Consider the following 17,114-nt stretch of genomic DNA (forward strand, 5'->3'; position numbering starts at 1 on the left):
TCAGGGACCATATGGGATGCTGGGAATCTAACCCAGGTCCATCCTGGGTCAGCCGCATGCAAGGCAAATGCCCTACTGCTGTGCTATCTCTCCAGCCCCCAGGAGTAATTTCTGAGCACAGAACCAGGAGTAACCCCCCTCAGTGCCACCAGGTTTGGCCCAAAAAAGCCAAAAATAAAAAACCTCATAAAACAAAAACATACATTAGTATCTCTTCACTGTTCTGTCCATACAAACAAGGTGTGGCTAGTAAGCACTTGGAATATCAGTAGATGGAAGAGAGATGTGCCTTATTTAATTTTATTTTTTTGAAGGGTAAGGCAGATTGGGACCAATGGATAACACCCCGTGGTGCTTATCAGCTGTTTCTGGCTCTGTGCTTGGAAATCACTCCTGGTGGTGCTGGAGTTTAGCAACATACAAAGCAACCATCTTCACCACTGTACCGTCTCTCTGGCCTGGCATACCAGATCTTGAAGACATGGTGCCTCAGAACAGTCTGAAATATTTTTGTTGTTGTTTGTTTTGTTTTGCTTTTTGCCCACACATAGTGGAACTTGGGGCTTTCTCCTGACTCCGCACTCAGGCGGGTCTCTGGAGACCATTTGGGATGCTGGGAATCTAGCCCAGCTTAGCTGTATGCAATGCAAGCATCTTACCTGCTATACTGTCTCTCCAGCCCTGTGAAATATCTTACTTATAATTTTTATATTATGAAATATCTTACTCATAAACTTTATATTGATTACATGTTGAAATGAGATTTTAGTTCATTACTAAAATCATTTTATCCTATTCATATTTATTGTGGCTATGAGAAAACAAAATTGCAGATATAATATTTTTTTGTTCTGACTCTTTTGAGGCTACACCTGGCAATACTCAGGCTATTCCTGATTCTGTGCTTAGGAATGCCCTCTCGCAGTATCCAGGAGATCTTATATAATACCTGGGATTTAACTTATATAATACAATATATAATATAATTTAACTTAAATAATACCTGGGATTTAACTGGGGTCAGCTGCAGGCCCTTTGTATTATATTTATATTGGGTAGAGCTATTTTTTTTTTTTTTTTTGGTTTTTGGGCCACACCGGCAGTGCTCAGGGGTTACTCCTGGCTGTCTGTTCAGAAATAGCTCCTGGCAGGCACGGGGGACCATATGGGACACCGGGATTCGAACCAACCACCTTTGGTCCTGGATCGGCTGCTTGCAAGGCAAACGCCGCTGTGCTATCTCTCCGGGCCCGGGGTAGAGCTATTTTAACACCATACCAAGCACTGTATTAAGTAATAGAATTAAATATTCAGAGATTTATTGATTTGTTAGAAGGATGGAGTTCAGACTGTGTTCCACTAGAGGCCTCCCTTCAACTATTTTTTGTGTGAGATGATTCCATTTGTGTTATCTGCTCACTGTCCCCTCGTTAGCTTTGTCAGTGACTTGCTGGAAATGTTCATCTGTCTGCATTTGGGCGCCATCATTTTCAAATTTATTTGACACTTTGGGATGTATTTGCAAGAATAGTCTACTTTTTCCTCTTAAATTCATAAAACCATCTATGCAGATATATGATTGTGGTGATTTGGCTTTGATATTCAGTTTCCATTATCACCATTTTTTGGTGCTGAGGATTTTAGGGGGTTCTGCTTATTTGGATTCAGGACCATTAGTACATATGTGCTACTATGTACTTAGTACTTAGTACCTTGCTCACATTCAGGGTTACTCCCATGGTGCTTCAGGGACCAGGAAGTAGTACCAAGGATCGATTCTGGTTCTCCTGCATATGAAGTGTGAAGTGTGTGCTCGTTCCATGCTCATATTTGTTTTTGGAGCCTCACCCAGTGGATACAATGATAGAATGTCAAATACATTTAAAGGTTAACTTTCAAATAATATTTAAATATCTAGCTTTTGCAGAGTTCTAGGCACTGATCCCATTGCTTCATGCATTCAAAATATGAACAGTTCCTGAGCTATATCCCCTGTCTCTTAAAAGAACTAAGATTTAGGACTACATATATGGCTCATGTGGTAGAGCACATACCATACAGATGAGAGACCCCAGGTTCTCTTCCTGGCACTGCGTGACCCCCTGAGCACCACCAGATAAGGCCTCTTTAGAAAAAAAGGAAACTTAAAGGGCCGAAGCGATAGCACAGTGGGTAGGGCTGTGCCTTGCATGCAGCTGATCCAGGACTGACCTGGGTTCGATCCCCAGCATCCCATATGGTCCCCCAAGCCTTCCAGGAGCAATTTCTGAATTTCTGAGCCAGGAATAACCCCTGAGGGCTGCTGAGTGTGGCTCAACCCCCCCAAAACCAAACTTACATTTAATTTCATATGCTATTATTTACAGTAAAACTATATATATATACCACACATATACATATATATATATATATATATACACACACACTGTAAAACTATACAGCAAAGCTGTAATTAAACACAAACATTTCTTGATTGTCTTATCACTTCTTAATCTTACCCTCTTTGGAGGGGGTGGACATTTAATATAAGGACTTAATTATAGTTTCCTTCATGTCACACTAGCATCTGTAAACAGAAACCTCCCTTTAAAAAACTTGGGAGCTTCGCCTAGCTCATTGTTAGAGGGACCATATGGTGTTGACAATCAAATCCAGGTTTCCCTCAGCATGCACTCAGCCCATTGAGCTACCTCTTGGTTCCCAAGAGAATTTCTGCTTGCCGCACATCTGGTTCTCTATATTTATTCCAGATTTGTGTCTATTCAGGCCATTTTTTTTTTTAGGGAGAGTTTGGGCCATACCTGGTGGTACTCAGGGGTTACTCCTGGCTCTATGCTGAGAAATTATTTCTGGCAGGTTTGGGACCATATGAGATTCTGGGGATTGAACGCAGGTCAGCTGCGTGCAGGGTAACTGCCTTCCCAGCTGTTGTGTTTCTATGTCCCCCTTTTTTGGTGGTGTTCTATCTGTGTCTTCCTCTTTTTTCGTGGTGCTGAAGACTGAACTCAGTGACTCATATGAGCAAGGTAAAGGTCCCAAACTCCTTTTTAAAAAAAGAGGGGCCGGGGCCGGAGAGATAGCATGGAGGTAAGGCATTTGCCCTTCATACTGGAGGTCATTGGTTCAAATCCCGTGCCCCATATGGTCCCTCGCGCCTGCCAGGAGCAATTTCTGAGCCTGGAGCCAGGAATAACCCCTGAGCACTGCCGGGTGTGACCCAAAAAAAAGCACAAAAAAAAAAAAAAAAAAAAAGAGGGGCCGGCAAGGTGGCGCTAGAGGTAGGGTGTTTGCCTTGCAAGCGCTAGCCAAGGAAAGGACCACGGTTCGATCCCCCAGCGTCCCATATGGTCCTCCCAAGCCAGGGGCAATTTCTGAGCGCTTAGCCAGGAGTAACCCCTGAGCATCAAACGGGTGTGGCCTGAAAAAAAAAAGAAAAAGGAAAAAATGTTTGTCTCTGTGTTGATCATGACAGGCAACCACCTGTCATGCCATTCTTTCTGTTTCTCACCCATTAGCTGCTTTTTCATGTTACTTAATTCCTTTTCTAAGGGGTGTTGTGACACACCCTGCCATGCTTAGGGTATACACCTGGCTTTGCACTCAAAAGTCACTCTGTTGTGGCTCAGGGAAACATACAGGATACTGGATATTGAACCAAAGTTGGCCATGTGCAATGCAAGTATCCCATGTGCTGTATCTTTGTTTTAGCCCCAATTTATTACTTTTTTTTTTTTTTGGTTGGGGGTACACACTTGGCAAATGCACCTTGCTCAACACTTCTTGGCAGTGCTGGCAGACCTTATGCAGTGGCTAGGTTCAAACCAGGGTTGGAGGCGTACAAGTCAAGTGCCTTAATCCTTGAATCATCTCTTCAGCCCTCATTGCCTTTTTGTACCAGTTCTTATTCTGCTCCTTAGTCATGCTGTTGTGCTTTTGTGTTCTTCCACATGCTCTTGAGAGCATGCTTTGATGTTTTGTATGCACATATTTTAAGTGGACATAGATTTCAAATTAATATATGGATCCCATCCCTTTTTCCTCCTACTTAGAATGTTTTTAATTCCCAGTTTAGTATTACTTATTTTTCTTTTAGTTGATGGATAATATCCCATAGTATATTCCACTCATCTTATTTATCCTTTTATTGTTTTGTTTGTTCATATGGGGCTATACCCAGCAAAGCTCCAGGCTTACTCCTGGCTTTGGGCTCGGGAACCTTATGGGCTGCTGGGCATCAAATCTGGATTGGCTGTGTGCAAAATAGATGCCCTACATGGCCCAAATGCATTGTGTGCTGTACTTCAACTCTGATCCTTGCCCACTTTCCTGATCTGTCATATTTCCTGTGTTCTGTTGAGAAAGGAGTGGGGCTGGGACAACTACTCAAAGTGTTGGAGCATGTTCCTGGCACACACACAGGGGCTAATTCAACCCATCTGAGCACTGTTGGAATATCTCTGGTGTTCCTTCATACCGCTGGGAAAACCCCATACTCCAAACCATAAAGCAGAAATGAAAAGTCTTGGGGTATGGCCTATCCAGTCCTCCCAACAACCTTTCATAGCCTCAGTCAGCATTTTCTGTTCCAGTTAAACTTACTCTAGTGGTTCAAGTGGAAGTAGGGTCCTTGAGTGTGTTGTAGTTTCAGAAATCCTTCAGGCCATGCCGTTTTATCTCAGAGAATATCAAATTGCTTTTTCTTTTGGATGGCTTTATTCCCAGGGATGGAGATTACAGGGTGTGCTTTTACAACAGGTTGTAATTCCTAGAACCTTCTTTTCCAACTAAGAGCAGATTCTCCCCCTACGACAATGATTTCCATTCATTGGATATAACGTTTGCTTCTCTAGTGTGAGTTTCAACTTTTCAGAATCTTCTTCAGCGATCTGGTTTTTTAATTTGATTTTAATGTGTATGGTAGCGCACATTTAGAAGATGATTAATTTTTAAAATAGAATCATTTTTTTGATCCTAGTCGTGAACATACAGACTTTGTGTTCACCACTCTAAATGCAAATCTAGAGATCTGAATTTGTAATAAATACTCATTTTTTTTAGTCATAGATGGCTTTATGATGAATGCATTTCGGAGGCTGCATTTTTGTTTGCTTTGGGGGCCACATCCAGATGTTTGCATGGCTAACTCCTGACTCAGTGTTCAGGCATCACTCCTGTCAGTGCTCAAGGGACCAAATATGATGCCAGGGATTTGTGCCTCTCTGGTCCTAGAAGTTACATTTAAAGTTTTTTGGGTAGAGGCACAACTAGCTTTGTTCAGAGTTTACTCCTGGCAGGGTTGGGGGAACCATATTAATGCTTAATGCCAAGAATTGAACCTGGGCCAGTCTCATGTTAGGTTAGTGCCTTCCCCTGCTGCATTTTCTCTTTCACTTAGAAGCTGCATTCTAAGATACAAAAGTCATCCACGGATTAAATTAAGTAGCAGGAAGCTGAGTGTTTCAGGGGTTGAGCCTGGAATTTGAAGTCATGTAGATCTGAATTCTGTTTTGTTTTGTTTTGTTTTTCTTTTTTACTAGCCAGATGGCTTTGAATGTATTTGGTCCTCTATAGAAAATATATCCCCCAGGGGCCAAAGCGCTAGTTTAGATGGGTAGGGGATTTGTCTTGGACAGGGTCAACCCAGGTTCAATCCATGGCATTCCATATGGTGCCTGGAGCCCACCAGGAGGGATCGCTGAGTGCAGAGCAAAGCTCTGAACACCATTGGGTATGCCTCAAAACAAAACAAAAAGATGCATCCACTAAAAGGTGTTTGTGATGATTAAAAATAAGAATGATGGGACTGGGCCGGAGAGATAGCAAGGAAGTAAGGCATTTGCCTTACATGCAGAAGGACGGTGGTTTGAATCCCGGCATCCGGCATCCCATATGGTCCCCTGAGCCTGCCAGGAGCGATTTCTGAGCATAGAGCCAGGAGTAAGCCCTGAGCACAGCTGGGTGTGACCCCAAAAAAAAAAAAAAAAAAAAGAATGATGGGACTAGAGAGATAGCTCAAAGGACTGAGTGCATGCTTTGCATACATAAAACCAGGGTTTGGCCCCTGACACTGCTTTCAGGTGTGGCCCCCCAAAACAAGCAAAAAGATAATCCGGTAAAGAAAGCTTGGTGCCTGATCAGCTACTCCAAAAATGGCTGTTACTGACATGACATCAGCTGCAAAATCTGGCTCCTAATGTCCTGAATTGAGGATATATATATATGCTTTTTTTTTTTTTTTTTAAGAGAAGCAGCACTTAGAAATTGTAGGAAATGGGCTGCATTTTAAGGGCACAAACTCAGAAGACTGTAAAAAACTAGCCTTTGGAATAAAACCAGAGGTCAAAGGCACCAAATCATGCCTGCTGTGTTCAATCTTCAAAAGAACCTTTCAAATCTCAGACTAGAAAGGAAGTGGATGAGGACATTTAGTTGAGTGGGGGAGGGGTCGCTCCCATCTGCTCTTAGTGGTCAGCCTTTCTCATTCTTACTCCTACTTCCATTGTTCGGTTTCCATCTTGGAACACTGTCATCTCTGCAGAGTTGTGTTGCTTGGAAAGGCATGTGACCTCTTCTAGCCAGTTCATACCCCCACCCCCATTTCCAATTTCCAACTGGCCATGTCCCAGACCATGCTAGACTCTCTTATAAGGCTGGATAGGAGGCAGCTTCTGTTTGAGAGGACTCAAGTCTTTTAAGCCAGATAGTTAAGCTGCCAGTTTTCACAAGTGCTCTGCTAGGGAGAAGTCCAGGAGGACTTCTTGATGCAAGAGCATCAAGTGATATTATCTGAGCCCAGAGTTATTGAGTTAGCACTGGGGGAGGGGGAGGGTTTCCTAGGGAGATGACTTTATCACTTGAGGGCACAGAAATACTCTTTTTTTTGTTGTTGTTTTGGTTTTTGGGGTCACACCCAGCGGCTGTGCTCAGGGATTAACTTCTGGCTCTGCGCTTAGAAATTGCTCCTGGCAGGCACGGGGAACCAAATGGGATTTTGGGATTTGAACCACTGTTTGGTCCTGGATTGGCTGCATGCAAGGAAAACGTCCTACCACTGTGCCATCTCTTTGGCCCAGGAATACTCTTTTTAACCTTCTTTTTCAAAAGTAAAATTTTCACTTTCTCTTTACCCATGATTAGGGACTAGTTACAGTTGTTACTTTGTCCCTTGGAGTGAAATCATCTAAATAGTAGCTATTTTCTTTTCATTAACTGGGTGTAAATGAGTTAGGTTTCCCCTAGTAGTTATTAACATTCCCAGCACCCCATCTTCTGAATGAAAGAGTGGACATAATAATATAATCAACTCTGTTAATAAATTGGTATTATTTTTCTCAGGGGATACAGTTCTTGTTATTGGAAAGGTAAGCTTTTCAAGAACACAGCTAGAAGCTTCTGTGAGTTAGTAGAGTCAGTGGTTTTCTTATTGAAGCTCACTAATAGGTACGAATTAACATTCCAATGAATGTCCTATGAAAATACCAGTGCTGGGACCAAAGTGATAGCACAACCTGTAAGACGTTTGCTTCACTTGTGTCCTACCAGGGCTTGATCCCCAGCATTCCAAGTGGTCCAAGTCCCATCCCTGAGAGCAGGGATTCCCATTCCCTGAGAATGACTGGGTGTGACTAAAAACCAAAAAATGAAAATATTAGTGTCATTAGGGCATCACCTTCAGTGGTCTCATTTTGTGTCTATAAGCTCTTCTTGTAGTCAGGGCGTTAGCCAGTAAATAGGTACTAGGTTATCCACTGTGTAACAAGCAAAGCAGTTGCCCAACAACCAAATAATAATGCCTGGTCCTTATATAATACTTGTATTTTGGGGGGATCTGTAACAGGGAAATAGGTAAAGAGAGAACTGAGATTCACAGAGCAAATGTTATTGATTTTTTTTTATTGTTTTTGAATGAAGTGGTATCTAAGTGAGAGATGGGAAAACAGAGGCTGTGTGTGTGTGTGTGTGAGAGAGAGAGAGAGAGAGAGAGAGAGAGAGAGAGAGAGAGAGGGAGAGAGAGAGAGAGAGAGAGAGAAGAGAGGAGAGAGTATTTGAATGGATATAGATAAACTGAGGCTAGAGAGAGAGTGAGTGAGAGTGGGGGAGGGCAAGAGAATCTGAATGGTTATAGGTAAACTGGCTAATACCAACAGGTGAGGAAAATAAGCAGTGTGTCTGAGTTCAGCCTAAAAGACCATTTAGAGGAGGAAAAAGCATGCTTTTTGTTTGTATTTTTTTAATTTTTATGCATGCTTTAAATAATGTAAATAGTTTGTGATAATACAAATGGGCTCTCTTGGGATATTTTGGAGAGTGAGACAAAACTAAAGGAACTAAGAAGAAAGGAAAAAAAGAAAGACTGGGGCCAGAGGCCAAGTGGTCTCAGATGCATTGGTGGAGAACAATAAGGACAGAACTATATATTCAAGCCAAAGTTAACAACAATTGAATCAAGAGACCTAAACTTGGGGCCGGCGAGGTGGCGCTAGAGGTAAGGTGTCTGCCTTGCAAGCGCTAGCCAAGGAAGGACCACGGTTCGATCCCCCGGCGTCCCATATGGACCCCCCCCAAGCCAGGGGCGATTTCTGAGCGCTTAGCCAGGAGTAACCCCTGAGCTTCAAATGGATGTGGCCCGAAAAACCAAAAAAAAAAAAAAAAAAAAGAGAGACCTAAACTTTAACAATCTAAACTTAAATGTGCCTGTTATACTGGCAGGCTGGGGGGTAAAGGGTGGTGTACAGGATACATTCTGGGATCATTGATGGAGGAGGTTGACACAGGTGGTGGGAATGGCCCTGATTCACTGTATATCTGCAAATCAAATATAAAGGACTCTGTCGATCACAGTAGTTTCAATACAAAAAAAAGAACTAAAGGAAGGTTAAAACCAGGTTATGAGGATTGCTTAAGATAGGTTGAAATCAGAGCCAAAGATAAGAAATAGTAAAGGGCCTGGAGAGATAGCACAGCGGCATTTGCCTTGCAAGCAGCCGATCCAGGACCAAAGGTGGTTGGTTCGAATCCCGGTGTCCCATATGGTCCCCCGTGCCTGCCAGGAGCTATTTCTGAGCAGACAGCCAGGAGTAACCCCTGAGCACCGCCGGGTGTGGCCCAAAAACCAAAAAAAAAAATAAAAAGAAATATTAAAGGATAAGGAGGCCAGTAGGCTGTGTTCTTAAAGGAGACTTGAGAAGGGGTAAGAAGGAAGCTGTAGAAAATTTAGGGATTATGATGATCCACAAGCTAATGGAGTAAGGGTTGCCAGGGGCTAGGAAGTGTCTTTGGTGTATAAATGTAGACCCCTTAGAAAGCAGCACTATACGTAGCAGAAGATGTAGGAGACTGGAGAGAAGTGGTGAGCTGTGGAAGTGAAGCCAGGGAGAACAGATGCAGCCTTCAAGGAAAAGCATTTCCAGGATGCTGTGCAGAGTGAGCATTAAGACCCGTGACCACATAACAAAGCTCTGGCTCCCTGATGGAGCTTGACGAGAAGACATTTATGGCTGATTGAAAAACAGGAGCCAGGAATGGTGGAGAGTTTCATTTGAAAATCCATGGGTGCCTTTAATTCTTGGTAAGTGCAGACTCTGATCACAGTTCCCTTGTTTGCAGTCCTGAAAATGACACCACAAAGCTCTTTATCATTATCTCTCAAGGAAGAATGACTTTTGACTGGGGTTTTTAAACAGTCAGGTGTGGCGAGGGTACTCGTGAGCATGCAGGCCATGCCAATGCAGTTTCCAATCCGTCCTGTAAGTGGGGGGCACTCTGTCATTTGAATTAGGATCGATCTGTTCTCTGCCTGTAAAATTTGAACCTGTTTTCTTGCTCCTGTTTTTCAGAATCATTTGCTGTTTCAAATAGAGAACTGTGCGATGATGAGAAAGAGTTCATACATTTTCCAGTATCTGAGGGGACTTCTCAACCTGAACCCTCCTGTTCAGCTGTCAGGATAACAGCCAATAAAAACTACAGGAGCAAAGCCTCTCAGGAAGGTGCTTTAAAAAAGATGCATGAGGAAGAACACCATCAACAAATGTCCATCTTACAGCTGCAGCTGATTCAAATGAATGAGGTGCACGTGGCCAAAATCCAGCAGATAGAGCGTGAGTGTGAGATGGCGGAGGAGGAACACAGAATAAAAATGGAAGTTCTCAATAAAAAGAAGATGTATTGGGAAAGAAAACTACAAACTTTTACCAAGGAATGGCCTGTTTCCTCATTTAACCGGCCTTTTCCCAATTCACCCTAAGACTTCGGGGAGGGGGGGTGGCCCCCTTGTAATTAATCTGTGTTGGCAAAGAAAGTCGAACATGAACTTGTGGTCAGTAACCTGTAACTGAGCTACAACTAGGAAAATTAGAGTGGTAGTAGTCACTTATTTAAGAATACATTCAGGTAAACGGCTATACCCTATGTATCTTTTGCGTGGCAAAGAAGCTGTTAGAATCTTCTGAAAATCCTCACTGAGTGCTATAATTCTGAATGGAATGTCTCTTAATTAGAATTCATTCAAGAACCATGCGTGAGTGGTGTTGTTGTATTTTTGTTTTCCATCAAATGCAAGTGTGACTATAAAGGAGTATAACTTATTTTTTCATTCTTATTTTTAACCAGCCAGCAGAACCTTTTTCTTCCCAGCAGTGCCCTCCTATTGGATATGGTTGCCCTGAGAGGCCACAGTGTTCCCACGGCCAAGCTGTTGTTTAGAACTTACTCCTTCCTGGTCATGGGGTACCTCTGAGAGCCACAGTAACTTTTCTGTTTTTTCGGTCCACTGGGTCTTCCCAGTTTTCTTCTGAGTGAGAATTTTCTGTTTGTCTACAGCCCAGCATTTGGAAGTAGAGGCTCACACACTGGCCTCTTTAGGCCTTTCCCTGAGGAGGAGTTCCAAATAGTGCTTTCAGCAATGAGAGTTTTGTTGGAATGGAGGAATCCATGGCACCAGTTGGGAGAAATATTTATTTAAGAGTTCTACATTCTGCCATGTTTGTTGTACTAAAACAAAAGACTTACATTCGATAGTCATTACTGTATGTTTCTCAAGGGTGCTGACTCCATCCCAGTGCTCCAGTTCTCGCCTTCCCTCCTAACTTTGTATTATCCAGTCAAGAGTTTCCTCTCTTTTTAATCTTGAGTCTCCTAAGTCACTTAAGGAATGACTCTTTTCTCCCCCATATTCATGGTGCTAGCTCAGAGTAATGTTTTGTATTTTGCATTATACTATATTGGGCCTTTAAAGCTGCATTGCCAGGATAGGAAAGACACTACATTGGATAAGGTACTTGCCTGGCATGCAGGACCCAGGATTATCCCCAGCACCACATAACATCCCTTAAGATCCCCCAAATCATCTCAAAAGTGATCTCTGATTCTCCAAGCTAGAAATAAACCCTGAGCACAGTTGGAAGTGATTCCCTTCCCTGAATAAAAAAATCTTTATTACCAGTATTATCAGTATATAAATATTTGATTAAGCTATGACATTCTCCTGTAGCCCACTGTTAAAAACAGCTCTGGGAGCTGGATACAGCAGAGGCTAAAGAAGTGAAGTCACATTGAAATGCCAAGCCAGGCTAACAGTTCTTGAGAATGAAAATTTCAGGCCAGGTTCTGGGAAGGCAGAGTCTATAGAAAGACTTTAGGACTAGACTCCAGGGCCTAATTCTGAATTTGGTTCTGTCTCATCACCCTTTGACTTGGGGAACTCCTTTATATCCTTAACTGATATTTCCTGTCCACAAAGTAAGTGAATTGGTCTAGAAAATGACCAGAGTCAGGGGCCTGAGAGATAGCACTGCGGCGTTTGTCTTGCAAGCAGCTGATCCAGGACATAAGGTGGTTGGTTCAAATCCCGGGGTCCCATGTGGTCTCCCATGCCTGCCAGGAGCTATTTCTGAGCAGATAGCCAGGAGAAACTTTTGAACACCGCCGGGTGTGGCCCAAAAACTGAAAATGACCAGAGTCTACTGCTACTTTTTGCTATGATGTTATTGGTCTGGTCCTGCATGGATACTTTGAAGTTCTAATTCCCCAATAGCAGGGTCCAATACAGAGCAGTTTAGCATTGCATAGAAGCTTTTCTTTGTAATATTGGAATTTGGGTACTATGGATTGGAAGTTCATTAAGAGATAACTAAATTCATTATACACTTAAAAACTTGAATGAATATCAAATTACTTTGTACCCTGATTACACTTTCAGAGATGTTGGCTATTTGAAGGAATCCTCTGAGGTTAGTTTTTAAAAGGAAGGATCCTTCAGTCTGGAGTTCTTTTTTTTTGTTTTTTTTTTTTTGTTGTTGTTGTTATATTCTTTTTTTGTTTTTGGGTCACAGTGCTCAGGGTTACTCCTGGCTCTACACTCAGAAATCGCTCCTGGCAGGCTCTAGGGACCATATGGAATGCCGGGATTCAAACCACTGTCCTTCTGCATACAAGTCAGATACCCTACCTCCATTCTCTCTCTCCAGCCCCCAGAGTTTTGTTCATAAGTTGGACCTTTTAGAGAAGTTTGGATAAAAAAATTTCCAAACTTAAATGGTCTATGGAAAGCAGAACATGATTCTCCTACCTCATCCAGTTTAGGGCAGAAACAACAGGCCCTCAACATAGATGTAACTAGGAACAGTTAGGCCTTTTTTTTTGTGGGGGGGATTAATCCAGAAATCTTGATATTTGCAGTCTGGGGTGGGGGACCTGAGATTTTTCTGTTCCTTAAAGTGCCATCGTTATACTAGTTCTTATTTGACTACCACACATCTGTGTAACTAGCAAAGCTTTAGAAGACCTATGAATTTTTTCTTATCATTCTCAAAAAATTGGGGAGAGAAATGTTGTTGTTTGCATACAGCAGTGCCTGCTATTATTCTCAGACAATTTACCACTTAAGCATACAAACAACAATGTAGAACACCACCAAAAAATGTTCATACATATAATGAAACTATAAAAAGCATTGAACTAATTCCTAACTGAGCAAATAAAGGATAATTAAACCAGCAGCCTAAAGCATCTCACCCTACTGTTAATGATATTTATGAGTTTATAACAGTAGCTTTCAGCCTTGGCTATGCATTAGAAACAGTATTTTATAAATAATCACTCCTGCTGGGTCCCATTCGCAGAGGCTTCAGATTTTCTGGGCCTGTATTGCGATCCTCTATTTTCAGCTTTCAGATTTATGATACTTAATTTAAATTGAGAAAAGCTGATGGGAGTTCAGAAATGGGTTGCATTTGTCCTAACTGTTCAAGGTCATGCCGGTGTGAAAAAATGATGCTTAGAGAAGAAACACTTGGTTGGGGTCAGGTAACTGATGAATGACAAAGCAGAATGTTAGTCTCAGATATGTTGACTCCAGGATATGTAGCACCACTTATCTGTCCTCACTCCATCCTTAAAATGATGTAGGTTTGTTTTATCCTAATGTTCAAGTCAAATCTCTGGGGCACTTGAAGTGATGATCTCTAGTCATGAACAGGTCATCCCAATTTATTTTAACTTTTGGAGAAGTTTCTTCAAGTTTGGATTTCACTATTTCTTGATAGGTGTTGTAGGGAATAGAAAAAATAGTAAGACAGAGTTCTCCATATTTCAACCTGCCAAATCATGGCCACAATAGGGAGATAAAACTTCAATATATCTGTCGTTCTAGACCAGTACATGTCTTCAAGTGCATTTGGAGCTCAGAGGAGACAACTTTTGAGGACAAAGTTCAAGGAAGCCCTCCCCCCAACCCTTACCAAGAATAAGTGTCATTTTGGCTAAGTCTTTAGAGTGCAAATGGAGATTCAGAAAGGAGAAGAATTTCACCAGATGCCAGGGCCTATTAAAGATTCAGGATGATGAGACAGAGCCAGGAATGTGGCTCAAGCAGTAAAGCACATGCCCCAGTGTGTATAGGGTTTCAGGATTTAATTTCTGGCACCAATGGCTGTAATCCTGATGACTCCTGAGCAGATTGGGAAGTACCCCTCCAAATTCCCTCCTAAAAGAAAAAGATGATGAGACTTAAAATTGGGAGGCAGTGAAAACACATCATAAGATATCAAAATTGGCAGTAATAGGATTCAAACTGGTCCAGGAGAAAGATTTGAAGATGAAACAGTTTAAAGAAGATGGGAGACAGAGTTTGGAAATGAGAGGGCTGGGGCCATGTTAGGATAACAGTGAGATCATTTCAGGTGGAGAGGGAATGACACCTCAGTTTCAGTGAAGGACCCTGTTCCAGTGGCATCAGGCTTGGTAGCTGTGGCATCTGATTGCTTTTGTTGGAAAGGAGCAATAAAGATTTTGTGCTTTTTTCTTCCTTTTTCCCTTTTATTCTTTTTGGGCCAAATCCAGCAACACTCAGGGCTTACTGTTGGCTCTGCACTCAGGATTATGCCTGGTGATTTCAGGGGACTATGTAGGATCCCAGGGACCGAAACTGGGCCAGCTATGTGCAAGGCAAAAACCCTACCCACTGTACTATCTCTCAGGCCCCAGGAACAATAAGGTTTTATATCTAGAGAGCTGAAAGGATTCTGTGGCCAGTTGCAAGAAAAGAAGAAACCATGCCTTTTTGATGGACCTGTCTTGGGAGAAAGAAGCCTTCGCACAAGCCTATGTGACTGACTGCCCCATAAAGTCTTGAACATCATCCCCTACGCCAGCTCTCTGGGCTCTGCCCTTTGAGCTCCTTTGCAGCCACCTTCCCATTTATTCATCTAATGCTTGAGTGCAGAGTCCTAAACTGATCTGACCCTTTTCAGAAAAAAAGTAAAATAAAATCACATCCTTGGAAATTGACCATTTTTAGTCAAACAGTGCCCTTCAAATCTGTCCAGTACCCATCTTTAGTCCCACCCTTCTGGATCCTTGTCACCCCACCCTGCTCTGACTGCTGCTTCCTCTCCCCACTTTTCCTCCATCATAGCTGGGGGTGCATCTGTCACTGTCTTCTACCACTCAACACTGGAAAGAGCAGAGACAGGTTTTTTGCAATCAGAATCAGAAAATGGTGAAGGAATGTTGCTGGGAAAGTTTTAAAACTCATTCTAAATTCTTCAACAGAGAGAACAGAGGAAGAGAGGCAGTAGAGGAGAAGAGGGAAGGGATTGGAGGAATTAGATGGTTGGATTTCTCCAGTGTCCAGTCAATTACCTCAAGACTTGGTATGGAGGAGCTGGGTGAGGTAGAAGGAATGGTCTGCCTCCTGAAATGTCAGAAGGGCCTGATGATAATCACGTCTGGCAAAGCTGTTAGGCATAGCTCAGTGATGTCATTGCTAAGAGCTACCCTTTTAGTATCATCACTGATTTCTGAGCTTAAGACTGGATGGAGTGACACTCCACTCCAGCTTCGACATTCATAATCCGCTGCTTCTCAGATTTTTTTGGGGGGGAGGGGGGTCATACCCGGCAGCACTCGGGGCCACTCCTGGCTCTACGCTCAGAAATTGCCCCCAGCAGGTTTGAGGAGCATATGGGATGCCAGGATTCGAACCACCATCCCTCTGCATACAAGGCAAACACCCTACCTCAGGGGTCTCAAACTCGAGGCTCACGGGCCATTTGCAGCCCTCCATACATTTTGTGGCCCTGCTCTGTTTTGTTTTAGTTGTTTGGGTCACACCCCCCAATGTTCCAGGCTTACTACTGACTTTGCACTCAAGGATCACCCCGACTTTGCCTCCTGCGGCCCCCAGGTAAATTGAGATTGAGACCCCTGCCCTACCTCCATGCTATCTCTCTGGCCCCTCTCAGCTACTTTTTTGTTTGTTTGTTTGTTGTTTTGTTTTTGGGACTCTCCGAGTGGCCCTCAGGAGTTACTCCTGGCTCTAAGCTCAGAAATCACTACTGGGGGCCAATGAGGTGGCGCTAGAGGTAAGGTGTCTGCCTTGCAAGTGCTAGCCAAGGAAGGATCGCGGTTCGATCCCCCTGTGTCCCATATGTTCCCCCCAAGCCAGGGGCAGTTTCTGAGCACTTAGCCAGGAGTAACCCCTGAGCATCAAATGGGTGTGGCCCGAAAAACCAAAAAAAAAATCACTACTGGCAAGCTTGGGGACCATATGGGTGGGCTGCTGAGGATTAAACCTGGGTCCATCATGCACAAGGCAAATGCCTTACCTGCTGTGCTATTGTTTGGGCCCCAGTCTTTTTTTTTTTCCCCTCTTCGGTCCTCACCTGCTCAGTCTCTCCAAGTATTTTCGCATCCATATTGGCTTCTACTTGCCCGTTTTTAAAATTGGGGTCATGGAAGCACAAGAGGACAAGATTTGCCCAAGGACAGTATATTTACCCTCTGAAGTCAGTAAAGTGAGATGTAGCTGTAGACATACCCAACTTTCCACCACAAGTGTCTCTGAACACTGGTGGATTTTGTGGGGATGGGACTCAGAAGTCACATCACGAGAGTTGCCAGTTACCTGTAAGGGCAACAAAATATTTTCCTAATTGTGCCATATATTATGCCCTTCCACAAAGTTACTATCTGCCTCAGTTCCTCCATCTGTGAAAGTGGTGTAATACTTATCTACCTCCCTTGAATGTTGTGAAGATTAGTCTATATTAGTAAAGCACTTTTGAAATAAAGAGTGGTGTGAAACATTTTACCATTACTGTTGTCATTGTGGTCTGGATGCCTTCCAGTAGATGGGCTACTAGATAGTGGGGAGACCCCAGATCCTAGAGTTTGGGAACACCCAAGAGAATGTTTCCATAGCAGACAAAGAATATGGGTTCCCCCCATTTTGAGGTAACAGGCATTTATTTTTGCACGCCTAGTTTCTCTATTATTTTCAATGTGATTTTCGTTGTTGGTTTTGTTCTGGTTTTTGAGTACATTCTGTGTTGGCACCTTCTGCTCTGTATAGTTCTTGAGCCATGCAGTGCTGCGACTCAAAACCAGGCCTCCTGCATGCAGAACATACACTCAGCTGTTGGAGCTCTCTCTGGCCCCTGAGTATGATTTAAACACACACCCCCAAAACTTTAATATTCAGGAATTATTTCTGGTGTTGCTCCAGGGACCCATACAGAATGCTGGGGATAGAATTCGGTCAGCTGTATGCAAAGCAAATGTCCCACTTGTTGTACTATATTACCCCAAACAAAGTGAGTTATGTAAAGCTCTAT

The 17,114-nt window shown here is 43.0% G+C and overlaps 1 protein-coding gene across 1 annotated transcript in view; it reads left to right on the forward strand.

The window, feature by feature from the left end:
• Positions 1 to 17,114, forward strand: part of LOC126003806 (myb/SANT-like DNA-binding domain-containing protein 3) — a 180,070-nt gene that overhangs the window by 24,806 nt on the left and 138,150 nt on the right. Inside the window, exon 3 of the mRNA XM_049770173.1 lies at positions 9,837 to 10,516. Within this exon, the coding sequence (XP_049626130.1) occupies positions 9,837 to 10,246 (410 nt within the window). The 3' untranslated portion in view covers positions 10,247 to 10,516. Of the gene's footprint in view, positions 1 to 9,836 lie in introns of the transcript that reaches the window.

The sequence above is a fragment of the Suncus etruscus genome, chromosome 1 (assembly GCF_024139225.1).
Source record: "Suncus etruscus isolate mSunEtr1 chromosome 1, mSunEtr1.pri.cur, whole genome shotgun sequence".
Lineage (NCBI taxonomy): Eukaryota > Metazoa > Chordata > Mammalia > Eulipotyphla > Soricidae > Suncus > Suncus etruscus.